Source organism: Lotus japonicus, chromosome 3, assembly GCF_012489685.1.
Source record: "Lotus japonicus ecotype B-129 chromosome 3, LjGifu_v1.2".
NCBI classification, from domain to species: domain Eukaryota; kingdom Viridiplantae; phylum Streptophyta; class Magnoliopsida; order Fabales; family Fabaceae; genus Lotus; species Lotus japonicus.
In genome coordinates this window covers 83194460-83208857 of record NC_080043.1, presented here as the reverse complement: position 1 = coordinate 83208857, position 14398 = coordinate 83194460, and the positions used below count along the sequence as shown (strand labels likewise).

General features: G+C 38.3%; 2 protein-coding genes across 6 annotated transcripts; both read left to right on the top strand.

Annotated features, from left to right (window-relative positions):
* Positions 1 to 611: 611 nt before the first annotated feature.
* Positions 612 to 13651, top strand: LOC130746543 (disease resistance protein RPP2B-like). Of its 5 annotated transcripts, none has more exons than XM_057599214.1 (10): positions 612 to 1156; positions 3306 to 3449; positions 4252 to 4892; positions 5612 to 5640; positions 5755 to 5851; positions 5948 to 6013; positions 6295 to 6351; positions 10840 to 11143; positions 11246 to 12787; positions 13364 to 13651. In XM_057599214.1, exons 8-10 carry the CDS (start codon positions 10949 to 10951, stop codon positions 13397 to 13399), a joined length of 1773 nt encoding a protein of 590 aa, XP_057455197.1. In that variant the 5' UTR covers positions 612 to 1156; positions 3306 to 3449; positions 4252 to 4892; positions 5612 to 5640; positions 5755 to 5851; positions 5948 to 6013; positions 6295 to 6351; positions 10840 to 10948; the 3' UTR covers positions 13400 to 13651. The 5 variants fall into 5 exon arrangements, with proteins under 5 accessions (XP_057455197.1, XP_057455195.1, XP_057455196.1 ...); XM_057599212.1 differs by having other exon boundaries at positions 3306 to 4025; XM_057599213.1 differs by lacking the exon at positions 3306 to 3449.
* LOC130744864 (TMV resistance protein N-like) lies at positions 9733 to 10898 on the top strand. The gene is made up of 2 exons (XM_057597024.1): positions 9733 to 10746; positions 10893 to 10898. The coding sequence occupies exons 1-2, from the start codon at positions 9733 to 9735 to the stop codon at positions 10896 to 10898; spliced, it is 1020 nt and encodes a 339-aa protein (XP_057453007.1).
* Positions 13652 to 14398: the final 747 nt, after the last annotated feature.

Here is a 14398-nt window from a genome sequence, read left to right as displayed (position 1 = left end):
ACTATCGACGAGACACGCTCTGGGTTCACAAGTGTAGACTACTCGGAAGAGACAAAGAAAAGATGACCTAGTGAGACTTGTCTTGCTATTGAGAAATTTTCATCTCTATCTCACAACCTAAGTTGGCGTATACAACAGAGGGACGTATTGTTTGAATTCACTTGTATATAGAAATATGGATCAGGATAAAAGTGAGTTGCCATAACGTTAACCATATTGCAATAGAAAAGATCATAGTTTCTCACCTATCAAATATTCTGTTAAAAAATTATTCATTTATGACCTGATTCATGCCAATTGCAACTTGCAAGTAGACTATCACAAGTCATTTTATAAAATATATTTAAATCACAATATTAAATAATTCCTTCACTAAAGTATTCTCATATTACCAGCTAGCTTTCGATCTAATCTTTATTCAAATAACAAATGCAATTTGCAAGTAGAGCATCACAATCCATTTTTATTAAATAAATTTTCTGCAGTATATAAATGCCGCCGGTCCAACTAACCATTAATATTAAATAATTTAATTATTAAAGTATTCTCAATTTACCAGCTCTGATCCAATCTTTATTTAATTAACATTTTTGTATCCGTAATATACAGCCATATATAGTACTGCAAGCGCTCCATTCAGTGTTTCTTTGCAGTTTGCACTGAGGACGGTGGCTATGTCTTCATCTTCTTCCCACCGCGTCCCTCTCAAAAAGTACGATGTGTTTATTAGCTTTAGGGGTGAGGACACGAGAGATAACTTCGCTAGGCCTCTCTATACTGCTCTCACAAAGGAGAAGATTGAAACCTACATAGATTATAAGCTTGAAAGAGGAGATGATATTTGGCCAGGACTTGTAAAAGCAATCAAGGACTCTGTGATGTCCATCGTTGTGTTCTCAGAAAGATACGCAACTTCAAGGTGGTGTTTGAATGAACTCGCCCAAATAATGAAGTGCAGAAGTTATGAGGGACAGGTTGTTCTTCCACTGTTCTACAAAACAAACCCAACAGACGTGCGGCACCAAACAGGGAGTTACAAGAAACCATTTGAAGATCATTATCGAGCCGGTCGTGACGACGAAGAAAAGGTGGATAGTTGGAGAGCTGCTCTCAATCACGCAGCCAATATATCTGGATGGGAGTCAACTACCCACAAGTAAGTTTTATTATTTTCTTTCACCTATAGACTTCAACCATTAAATTATTTATTAGAATTAGAGAGATATAACTCAACTCAAAAACTAGCTTTAGAGTTGAGGTTTGTATTATCATCTATAAGCATATAATATGGTGAGTCAACAAATGGATCTAGCACAGGCTCTGGTATCATATGAGAAATTAGGGAGGTCTTACTCAACTCAAAAGCTAGCTCAAAAGTTAAGGTTTGCACTACCATTTATAAGCACTTAATTGATCAGATTCTAACAATAACATTAACATTGGCCATTTGATTCAAGTAGATAAGACGGATTTTTCCATGTTTCTCAAAAAGAAGAAAATTTGAGAATATATAGTTGGAATTTTTAGTTTAGATATGGATCCCAATTAGTCAATCTCTATCCCCATTCCCCACCCCGAGGCTACGAAGTACGAATAAACTACTCTCCTTCGTAGATCTGAATAATGCCTTTTTAGTTAGACTAAATAATGTGGAAGGAATTGAGAGGTTGCCATCACACGTGGCCAAGTCTTGATTTTTAGTAAATGGATAGGTAAATATATACTCTCATTCCGTTGCTTATTATGTCATTTTTCTGAAATAATTTGTTCTTTTTTTGACATGAAATAATTTGTTCTTAAATATAAGTTACTTTCGAAGTTAGTATTGAATTTTTTTTTTCAAAATTTACTCTCTATTTAATATATTTAATATGAAAGAAATGATGGAATTTTTTAATATTAATTGAGAGAAAAAATTATAGAAAACTAAATAAGACTAGTCTAGAAAATTAATAAATTTTTGTTTCAAATTTATTGCTCATAATAACTTTTCTTAATATATGAAAATTAAATAAAAAGATAATGTCGAGGCGTAAACCATTTTCAAGTAACATTATTTTAAGAGCTCATCTGTCGGGGCGCAACCCCACCATGTGACAAAAAAAATTCATATATTTTTATTAATCAATGAAGTCACATGGAGTAAAAAACTTATTTAATGAAGTTAAGTTAAATATCGTTCACTTTAAAAAAAAGTTAAATTTCATTCATATATTGTCATTAATGTGATAAAATTAATTTAATAAATTAATTCAGTGCAAGCATTGATAATAATTTTGGTCATTATTATTTTGGTCATAATAAAGTGTATTTAAAAACAAATCATGTTACTTTAGTTTCGATACTTAATTTTATCAGAATCAGTTCTTTCAGAATTAATTGTTTCTGTTCTGTTTTTTTCCCTACTTGAGACTTGAGAGGGATGATCTCAAGCTTTTTATCTATATATTGATTGATCTTTAAAAAAAACTGTGCAAACATTAATCTAAAACACACAGCATAGTAGTTTTGGGAAATTGAAAAAATAGTTTGGAATCAAGACTGAGGAACCTTGTGCACTGCGCATGCATTGTCTCTTTTTAGTTAGATAGAAAATAGTTTTATATATTTTTTCAAAAAAAAAATAGTTTTATATATTTAAAATAGTAAGTTTTTTTATAGGCAAATATTAATTGCTTGTAACGTTAGTAAATTAGTCCTCTTCAGGAGTAGCTAGAGGTAGGTAACTAGAGGTAGCTAACCCACATTTTGGTGTTTGTAGGGCACACCTGAATGTCACTTCTCAAAATTATTTATATACCTTTAAATTCATGGAAAATTTCTTTTTTACGCATTTCCAACTTTTATTATAGTTCTAGTGAGAGATATAAAAAAAATGACTAATATGATAAGTGATGTAATGGAATTGGATATGAGAAAAAAAAAAGTAGAAATAATTCATAAGAGAAATAAGATGTGAGCGTATCAATTTTTTTTTATCACAACATATCAAAATTCTTAAATTAACTACTACATAATGTTTGTCAGTAACATATAATTATTAATTTGTTCACACTCTTTCACCTCCACTTGGTAGAGAGATATGAGAAGAGAAAGAATAGAAAGAACGGTAAATAATGTGGTTGAAGACGAAATGGGAGATAGAAAAAGAAATAAGGTGAAAATGAGATAAAAGAGAAATTGAGGTGTGAAGATATCAAATCTATAATTATTAGATCTATGTAGACATACTATTCTTATAACTTTGGCTTTTATAATATTCAAGAAATTGTGTCACATATTGTCTCTTATCCTTTATTTGACAGGGACGATTCTCAATTCATAAAGGAAATTGTCAAGTATCACTACTACAGAAAACACCTTTTGCCACGCCTCAATTGCCACGGTTATAGGCGGAACCGTGGCAATAGGTCAGTTACCACGGTTATACACGGAACCGTGGCAAAATGGTACAATATTTTATTATTTTATTTAGGAACCGTGGCAATAGACAATTTTTTTTGAGATTTTCACTTGCCCAAAAACCCTAACCCTCTCGATCTGTTCTCTTGGTTCCCTCTCTATTCGCTGCAATATGTCCTTCTCTCCCTCTCGTTCTCACTGCAAGTCAGTCCTCCTCTCCCTCTGCTTCTCAATCGCTCTCTCTCTCTCTCCTTCGCATGGGAGAATCGCTCCTTCTCCTGCTCGGTGCCGCCCATTCCACCGGCGCCGCTCCTTCCCTCACACGATGATGGTGGAAGAATCTTCTGTTATCTTCTAGATACATTTCGTTCCAGATCTGTTTCTCCGTTTCCTTCGTTTCACTCGAAGAGCAGATCGGTGACGAAGATGAAAACAAAGAAGGTGACCCTCCCTGAGCACGCGACGGCGCGTCCTGTGGCGGCAATGCGAAGAGTGAACACGGTGGCTAAGGTGGTGCCGCCCGTGCCATTGCCTGCGCACCATCTTCCCAACTCGTCCCGACTTGGAAGCTGGTTCCACTTTCTCTCTCTGCTGTGGTTCTGCCTCTCTTTATTTCCTCGCAGGTGATTCTAGCTTCTGGGCAATTGGATGAAGTTTACTAAATCATATTATTCATTCATTGGTAACTCTTGTGGTCACGCTATTGATTAGTGTAGTTTGCAATTGGTAGAATAATTTATGCACTAGAACTGTTTGATTAAATGCCTCACAGAAACCTTGTTTTGTATCTCCTGAACAATGCGGTTGAACTTAACTTGACTATATTTTCTTGAATATTTGTTTTACTAGTTGCTGCATTATGGAAAATCGAATTTAACCGATGGCAATACTTGAAAATGCTGCCAACAATGGTCATAGTTTCTGTCTTTCATTATGTGTGATTGGGAGAGGATCTCAATCTTAGTGTCTTATAGACAAAGGTAATCTCGAGAGTACATCTTTGATTTCATATTGTTCATCTCAGGTACTATAGACCATTGAGATGTTACTAGACTAGAGCATGGCAGCACTGCAATGGTTTTTATACACGACACTTGTTTCTTGTTCCTATAGATTAGGATGTCCAAGAAGTTTTTCCTATTCCTAAATCCAATTTGTTATTTTTCCTCTAGTAGGCATCCATATTTGGTCTTTTTGTTTCAATTGCTTTCTCATATTTTCATTGTAGCTTACACACATAAAACTTGTCTAATGAAGCTGTGTTATTGATGTCTTATTAATCTACAAACTGTTTGATGAAATGCTTGACTGACTTTTTCTCCTTTTTCTTCATGTTTTTGTTGAATGTGTGAGTATCACAAAGCTTGAAAAACGCACGGAGTCCATAACTGAGGTAGCGCACCAGCCCTCTTTTGAATTTGTGAAGAGTAAGGCAGGAGGAGAGCGCATCCAATAAATGCTTAGAATCTGGAACTGAGATATTCCGCCTGGTTTGCATAATTTGCTCTTACAATTTGCTGCTAATTTTACTTATATAATTCGCTGATATGCTTGGACTGGTTTTATTGCAATCAAACATGTGGGAATGTGCTATGCCAAGGATGCCATAAGTATCGGGAGTGAAAATTCAAGTAGCTGAACTTATAATATATCAAGTTTAATCTTTGCATTCTGAATTTAGTTGACCACAAGGATACACACTTCACTTTCGTCAACACAACATAAAATTGGTTGCTAAATGTCTAATTAGTTATTGGCCAAACCTTTGTTCAGCAAGCATGTCGTGAGTTGAGTTGTTCTGCACTGAAATTCTTTCATATAAAGTTGATAGTCATTTACTTTTATTGATAAAGTGCCAGCACATTTTGAAGAAGATTTTCCAAGGTGTTTGTTCTGGAGCTGGTATACAATCAGATTTCATGATTCGCATCATGCCTCGCTTGTTAAGTTGATTTTCCAATTTATTGAATGACTTGCACACTTGTAAATTGAGCTGTTGAAAATTCAAGTTCATAGAACATTTTGGATCCCCAAAAAAAAAATACAAGAACATGTGTCAAGATTAGATTTAAGTTGAAAAATCTCAACTTGATAATCCATGTATGATTATATGATGAAGAGTTAAGATTAATGCTTATCACCTTTGATGCTCTCACCAGAAATGTGTGTTTGTTTATTTACTTCTCGTCTTAACGGCTGAATTTTACAGGTTGGGGGACTTTTGGGTTCTGGATACTGGTATGGCATTTTGTATAATATTTGTTCAGTTCATGTTCTGTGAAGACTTTGATGTTGTGAGACTTGACTTGTTTGTTGGCATGTTGGCATTTGGAACAAATGATGGTGTTCAAGATATATGGCAATGGTCTGAATTAACTAGCTTTGGTGACTTGCCTTCATCGAGGGATTTCACTGCAGCTTCAGCAATTGGAAACCGGAAAATTGTTACGTGAGATCTATAGCATTTAATTTGACTTTTTATCCTAATTGGCTGTATTAGGATCAAATTATAACATGTGATAAGGTGGGGTTTATTTGAATGCAGGTGTGGTGGATGGGATGGAAAAAAGTGGTTATCTGATGTTTATGTCATGGACACAAGTATTTTAAGGTTTAGTCCTCTTTTCCCAACATGTGTGTTATGCAAAATTCAAGTTCTGAATCAACATGTTTTGTTTGAGATAGTCTCTCAGGGTTTTTGATAAGAATTGATTGTGTCCTGCTCTGGAATAGTCCCCCAGCCCAAATAATCTCGTTGCTTTGATTTCTCTGACTTACATGTAAATAAGTAACTGTTATGAGATAATGGAGGGAGCATATATATTAATTGTTGCCATGTCAATCTCATTAGAAGTTATCAGCTGAAATGAGTGTTGTACCCTGACTTAACAGGAGGAGGTGGACCAATTATGGGCGATTTATGGGCATTGAAGGGCCTTATTGAAGAAGGTGTGTATGTTTTTGCCATCTTTATAGGTCTATCATGTATATTGCTGTTTATTTAGTTGCAGGCTGCAAGTTGTTATTGTCATGTGTTCCTTTGCTTTATTTTGGGTGCTAAATTTTCCTTCTTATGAGTTTTGTTGATTTTATTCAAATTTAAGTTTGATTCATTTTCAGTTTGAAATTTGTACACTATTAGTTTGACTCAATATTTAGCTTTTGCACCTGAACTATGTTTTGCTTAGTGAGATTGGATGGCAAAGCTTAGTGACTATGGATTGTCCATTATCTCAGAGAAAAATGATGCAAGTGGGGAGTCATCAGTAGTTTAACTTGGATAACTTCTGATCCATTTATAAATTAGCAGAAAGTCATTAGTAGTTTAATAATTTATTTGTGGATTCTTCCTAAGTTTGTCTCTTGATTTTGTCAACATGTGCAATTTCAGGCAAATGAAAAACTTAGAGGATGATGCTTATAGCTTTGGATTCATACTACTTGAGGCACTTGTTGGACCCTCAGTATCTGCTAAAAGAGAAGCAAGTGTGCTCATGATGAGTACTTGGAGTTAGTTAGTTAGTTAAGGGTTAGCATTTAGAGTTAGTTAGTTATGGCTTAGCCTATAAATAAGGGAGTGTGAAGAGGGTTTAGTATCTTTGGGATCATTTGGGAATTGGGAATTAGGAGAGTGATGAGTCTCTCGAATACTCATCTGTTTCTTGTACATTTTTCTGTTGAATAATATCAGGGTTTCATCAATTGGTATCAGAGCTCCATCCAGGAGCTGTGGTATCGATTTGTCTATGGTAGCGAGCAGAATGGAAGCCAGAGTGGAAGCGATTGAGAGATTCATTGAGGTTCTGAATCGCGATCGCGAGGAAGAACGCAGGAATCGCGAAGAAGACAGGAGGATTCGCGACGAAGAACGGAGAGAGCGTGCGATCGAGCATGAACGCGTGGAGCAGAGGTTTCGCAATCTGGAAGCGATTGTCGAGACGATGGCGCGCCGGCGAGCCGGCGAGCACGGCGACAGCGACGGCGAGCAAGAACGCCGACGAATGGAGGAGGAGCGCACCGTGAACGGAGGACAACCGGGAAGCGTAAGAGACGAAGCTGATGCGCGAGAGAATCTTCAGCGCATTGCAAATGCACAAACAGAGCGTTGGAGGAAGCTTGACATTCCAGTTTTCCAGGGTGAAGAAGATGCGTACAGTTGGATTCAGAAATTGGAACGCTACTTCCGACTGAAGGGAGCGACTGAGGAAGAGAAGGTACAAGCGATTATGGTGGCCTTGGATGGAAAGGCATTGAGCTGGTACCAATGGTGGGAAACCTGCAACCAGGTGACTACTTGGACCAAGTTCAAGGAAGCCATGCTGGAACGATTTCAACTCACCTCGAATTCTAGTCCATTTGCGGCTTTGCTGGCCTTGAAGCAAGAAGGTAGTGTTGAAGAGTTTGTAGGACAATTTGAGAGATTTGCAGGAATGCTCAAGGGAATTGATGAAGAGCATTACATGGATATTTTTGTTAATGGACTCAAGGAGGAAATTGCAGTAGAAATCAAGCTCTATGAGCCCAAATCCCTAACAATCATGGTCAAGAAAGCCTTGATGGTGGAACAGAAGAACCTGGCTGTGAGCAAGGCTGGAATTGGCAGTACTAGCAGGTATAATTCCTCTTTCAAACCACCTTTTAGATCCACAACTTTTCAGAAATCTGTGCAAATTGATACTGGACAGAAAAGTGGTAGTGGTAGTGTAACTCAGGGCACAGTGCAATCATCTAGTGGTAGTGTTAATGAGAGAGTAGGAGGTAAGCCAGCCAGGGGAGGAGTTTACAGAAAACTCACTGGGGAAGAGTTGAAGGAAGGTGCGCTAAGGGAGAAATCGCAGACTCGCAACCTTCAAGGGAGGAAGAGGGTTCAATCAACCGTTTTTCCCCAAATTACTGAACTAGGGTTCGATTGGAAGAGAAGGCAGCCGCGGAAACCACCTGATTAACGGCGTCGCAAGGCGGTAACCGTCAATCGACCGCGGAACCTCAATTCTTTGTTCATCGGAGGTCGCCAATCGAACGGTGGCGGAATCGCCAAACCACCGTGGCGGTGGTTCACATATCATCTTCGGCAAGGCCCTGTGATTCGCGAGGAGGAGAGACGTTGCACGCCGGTAACCACCTTATGGCCGCCGGCGAAGCCACCGGACCTTGCAGTTACGGCGGTGGAAGAAAGGAAATTGAAGTGGGGAAGATACGGGTTTGGGTATCTGCCGTTGGCTCCTTGCGAGGTTCAAGCTCGGCACGTGAGGGAAGTGGGCCCGAGTGAGAAGGCTCCAGTTGAACCCCTCTCCAATTCGAATGGGCCAAGCCCAATCCATTCATGGAAAGAGTTGGAGCCTGGCAGGAGGTGGCACAAAAAAAAAACAACCTGGCCAAGGACTGCGAGTGGGCCTAAGAATGCAGCATTAGCCCAATTTTGCATGTTTTCTGCTATGTTTACTTTTCTATGTTTTTGTTTCAAGGAGCTTGTTTTTTACCCCACCTTGAGGACAAGGTGGATGTTTAGGGGGGAGTATTGATGAGTACTTGGAGTTAGTTAGTTAGTTAAGGGTTAGCATTTAGAGTTAGTTAGTTATGGCTTAGCCTATAAATAAGGGAGTGTGAAGAGGGTTTAGTATCTTTGGGATCATTTGGGAATTGGGAATTAGGAGAGTGATGAGTCTCTCGAATACTCATCTGTTTCTTGTACATTTTTCTGTTGAATAATATCAGGGTTTCATCAGCTCAGTGCCACGGTATGTATAAAAGATAAAAGATTACATGATACATAGAATTAATTCTACACATAACATAAAAGCAAAATTGTAGCTCAATTAGCATTAGTTTAAGTCGTTAAGACTTAGTGCATGTTTAGTATCAATTTAGTAGGAACAAAGAGAAGAATCCTTATTAGCTTATTAGATTTTTTTAGTAACAAACCAGGTGTATGACCTATTGTCACGTTTAAAACTGTGGCAACAGAGGCCACCTATTGCCACGGTTAAGTAACTGTGGCAATAGAGGTCACCTGTTGTCACGGTTACGTTCTTAACCGTGGCAAAAGGTGGCCTCTATTGCAACGGTTAACTACGTAACCGTGGCAATAGGTGGCCTCTATTGCCACGGTTAAGTACGTAACCGTGGCAATAGAGGGAACCTATTGTCACGGTTACGCTTTACAAACCGTGATAACAGGCGAATCAATTGTCACGGTTCCGCCTTTAACCGTGGCAATTGAGCAATTGTCACGCCTTCTATCGTCACGGTTTAACCGTGACGAATGAGCGGTTTTAACCGTGACGAAAGGCCTTTTCTGTAGTAGTGTATGTTTCGGGAAAGCTGGTTTCAATGCAGTATGATCATGAAAAAGGCCTTGTTGGAATTGAGGAACATTGTGCAGCCATTGAAGGTTTTTCGCAAAAATTTGGAAGAATTGGAGTTTGGGGGATGGGGGGAACAGGTAAGACAACTATTGCTAGAGCTTTGTTTGACAAACACTCCTCCCATTATGACAGCGTATGCTTCTTGAAAGACATAAGAGAAGAATCACAGAAGCACCGTGGGCTAGCATACCTCCATCATAAGCTTCTCTCTGAGCTACTAAAGGAACAAGTTACAACATCCAACATTTCTGAATCCTCACTCAGTAGTAGAAGAGTTCTGATTGTGCTTGATGATGTGGATAGTTCTGAGCAATTAGAGGCTTTGTTTGTTGGACTGGGAGAGCTGGGAGAAGGCAGCAGTCTGATTGTAACAACAAGAGACAGACATTTGCTTCATGAAAAAATAGTTGATAAGATACATGAGGTCAAGCCTTTGGACTCTAAAAAGTCGCTTGTGCTCTTCAATTTGGGAGCTTTCAAGAAAAGGGAACCAGCTGATTCTTTTTATCAGGACTATTCGCAAAGGGTAGTTAAATATGCAGAAGGCCTTCCATTGGCTTTAAAAATTTTGGGTTCACACTTTTATGTCATCAATCAAAGAGAATGGTTTTCTGAAGTGGGTTATTTGGAGAACAGGTCTAAATCCTACAAGGATATTCTAGACAAGTTAAAAGTGAGCTATAATGGATTATCAAGGCAAGAGCAAGCAATATTTCTGGAAATTGCTTTCTTTTTCAAGGACAGAAAAGAAGATTTTGTCATAAAAATACTAGATGCCTGTGGTTTCAATGCTACATCTAGTGTAATGGAAGTCCTTAAAGACAAATCTCTTATAACTATATCAAAGAGCAATACTATACAAATGCTTGACTTTCTACAAGACATTGCTTTTGATATAGTTGAAAATGATGTAACAAACCCTAGAAGAGGCATCCTATTGAGAGATAAGGGAGTTAATAGTCTTGACTGCGGCCCTGATGTAAGAATAAGCCTACTCTTTACTTTTTTCTATAGAAAATATGTGCGAATTTGCAACCTCAATTTACTTATTAAATTCTTGTCTTTCATCCAGGGAACTTCAAAAGTTGTTGAAGGAGCATTGTTAGATTTGTCTCGTTACGATAGGTTTAAACTCAATGCTGGCATTTTCAATTTGCCTAAATTAAAAATTCTTAGATTTTATGTCCCTGGAGAAGCTATCAACCCGTATCTCTTTCAGACCCGATCTCCTCAGTGAGCTAGGTTCTGCTGAATTGAAGTATTTTGAGTGGACTGGATACCCTTCTAAATCTCTTCCATCAAATTTTTGTGTCAAGTTTCTTGTTGAGATTCGCATGCGGTACAGTCATGTTCTACAACTTTGGGAGGGGACGCAGGTAAAGATATTTATACATTATATTTGCTTTGTATGCTTACATTTTCAATCGCCTTAACTGAGAGCATAAGCATGAGATAACATTCCTTTTGACTTTTTGCAGGACCTTGTGAATTTGGAGACAATTGACCTAAGTGAATGCAAGCGGTTGGTGAAGCTCCCTGACTTGTCTAAAGCGTTAAAACTCAAATGGGTTGATCTTTCCGGATGTGAAAGTCTTTGTGCCGTTCATCCATCGCTTTTATCTACAGACACACTAGTTACTTTGACACTGAATAGGTGCTACAAGCTGAAGAGTCTAATGAGTGAAAAACATTTAAGCAATCTGCAAAACCTCAATGTGAATCACTGTTTCGACCTTAAGCAATTTTCAGTGTCGTCGGATTCAATTAAAATGTTGGATTTAAGTAAGGCAAATGTCCAAAAGTTGTATCCATCAATCGGTCGGCTAAGCAAGCTTGTGTGGCTGAATCTAGAAGCAGATTCTTCAAGGGAATCAAGGCTGGAGGATCTTCCTGATGAGATATCATGCCTGACATCTCTTGAGGAGCTAAGGATTTCTCATTGCAGAGTAGTTGACAAAGAGAAGCTACATGTCCTGTTTGCTGGCTTAGGATCATTAAAACGGCTACATCTGAAGTATTGCAAGCAGTTGTTTGAACTCCCAGACAACATCAGTGCCTTGTCATCATTGCAAGAATTAAGGCTTGATAGAAGCAGTGTGGAGAAGTTGCCCACAAGCATCAAGCTTCTTGAAAAGCTCGAGATTCTCTCGTTACAGAAATGTAAGAAGCTTCGGTCTCTACCTAAGCTTCCGTTGTTGATCAAGGAGCTTAACGCCGATCGCTGTATCTCACTAGTGACCGTGTCCACTTTAACGACTTTTTCAGTGAAGATGAAAGGAATGAGGAAACACATATCATTCCAGGATGCAATAAAACCAAATGAATGTCCACCCCTCCATAACCAGATTATGGAAGATGTTGTGCTTGCAATGAAGAGGGCTGAATTGTGCAATTTATTTGTAAGAAGCAGTGTTTCGGTTTGCTTACCAGGAAGCAGTGTCCCCTCAGTGCCAGGGTCGTCGTTCAAATATCGAAGCACAAGCTCCTCAATTACCATTAAACCTCATGACCCAAGTTTGTCCCACTGGCTTGGCACCATTTATTCTGTTGTTCTTTCTCCAGCTGGATTTAGCATGGTTGGTGCTAAAATAGGATGCCGAATCTACCGGAAAAATGCTGTTTCCGGACAGAAGGAATTCAAGACTACGTGGTATAGCAAATACATCAGGGAATCCAAATCGGATAATGTTTATCTATGGCATGGTTCAAGTTTTGATGGTGCACAAGATTTTGAGTTCTTTGCTACAGATAGTAGCGGGACAGGACCGACAGGTCATAACTGGTTGAAAATAAAAGAGTGTGGAATTTCCTTGATGTGTTGCTCCAATTCTGAGTTTCAGAGTCTCAAAGCGTACACAGAAACGGTACCGGAGATCAAGTCGGAGTTGCCATCGGCACCCTTCTTGCCGCTGGTGTACGGCAATCAGGAAGCGCCGGTTGATTTATGGGTGGAGTCAGAAGACGATCAAGCATTTGATTGGACATTTGGACTAGGAGCATGTATATTGGAAACTTTGGTGGTATGAAACTTAACTACTCTCCCTCATTAATCTAATTTTTTTTAAAAATAGTAAAAGATTAAGGGGTAGCTAAATCAATATCTCAATCTCTGGAGTTAATAATTTCCTTTTTTAATATTTTGGTGGGTTGGGTATTTCCAAATCAATATCTCAATCTCTGGAGTTAATAATTCCCTCCTCTTTAAACTCATAAAATTGATGGGTAAAAGTGGAGACGTTAAAAGTACATAAAATTATTTTTATTTATTAATATTGTTAGGAAATTGTTGGATAGCCCACGATGAGAAAAATAAGAAGAGAAATGATGATTGTGATATGAAAAGAAGGGAGAGATAGAGAGAAATTGAGTATATTTAAGATGTTTGTACTATTTAAGTGTCTATTTAAGATGTTTGTAGTTTGTACCATTCAGCCAAGAAAAACGTTTCTTGCTTTGATGTGTGTTCTCGAGATTGGTTGAATGATTTTGTTTGTGAAAGTAATTTATTCATTTTGAGTGTAATTATTTGTTACTTTATTATTTTTTATAAGCATTTAAGAATTTGATTATTTTTTTTATTTAATTGTAATGTGTAGATGCTGATGAGAGGTGGTGAATACTATGAATGGTGACAAAGATTAGAAAGAAGATGATGGCGTTGAGGGAAATGAAGATGTATAAAAAAGATGTATCTTCTTTCAAGAGAGCATCAATTGTTTCGAATTCAGAAGAAGAAGATGATGATTGAATCACCAGAGGAATTTGGTTGAATTATATCTTTGGTGTATAAGAAGACTATGTCGTTTGTATTTTGCTTAATTTTTTGTAGTTTAAAATATTTAAACAAATTTGTGGTTCTGTTGTTTAAGCTTACATTTAAGTCACGTGATTGTGTTCCGTTAGACTTTAAGTCCGGTTTTGAATGATGGGGAGGATCCTCGTCGTTTTAACTCAACTTTTCTTTGCCTCATTCCTAAGGTGAAGAAGCCCAAGCATGCAGGCGAGTTTCGTCCTATCTCTCTTTGTAATGTTTTCTTTAAAATTATTACCAAGACGGTGGCGAATAGGTTGAAGGTGGTTCTCCCTGAGATTGTGATGCCTTATCAGAGTGCCTTTGTCCCAGGAAGACTGATTACAGATAACTCTCTGATTGCTTTTGACATCTTTCATTACATGCGGAAGAGGACTAAAGGGCGGCATGGGGTAGTTGGATTGAAGCTGGATATGGCAAAAGCCTATGATAGAATTGAGTGGAGTTTTCTCAACACTATTCTCTTGGCTATGGGGTTTCCGGAGAGCATGGTGAGCCTTATTATGAGATGTGTGACCACTGCTAGTTTTGCTGTCTTACTTAATGGCAGGCCAGGGGATTTCTTTCGGGCTTCTCGAGGTCTTCGTCAAGGGGATCCATTATCCCCTTATTTGTTTATTTTATGCGCTGAAGTTTTCTCAGGTTTGATCTTGAAAGCCCAGGAAAGGCAAGCTCTGCATGGGGTGAGGATTGCACGACAGGCGCCTGAAATATCTCATCTCTTCTTTGCGGATGATAGCATTGTTTTTTTCAGGTCTACAGTTCAGGAGGTGGAAGTCATGAAACAAATCTTGTTAGAATACCAACAGACGTCAGGACA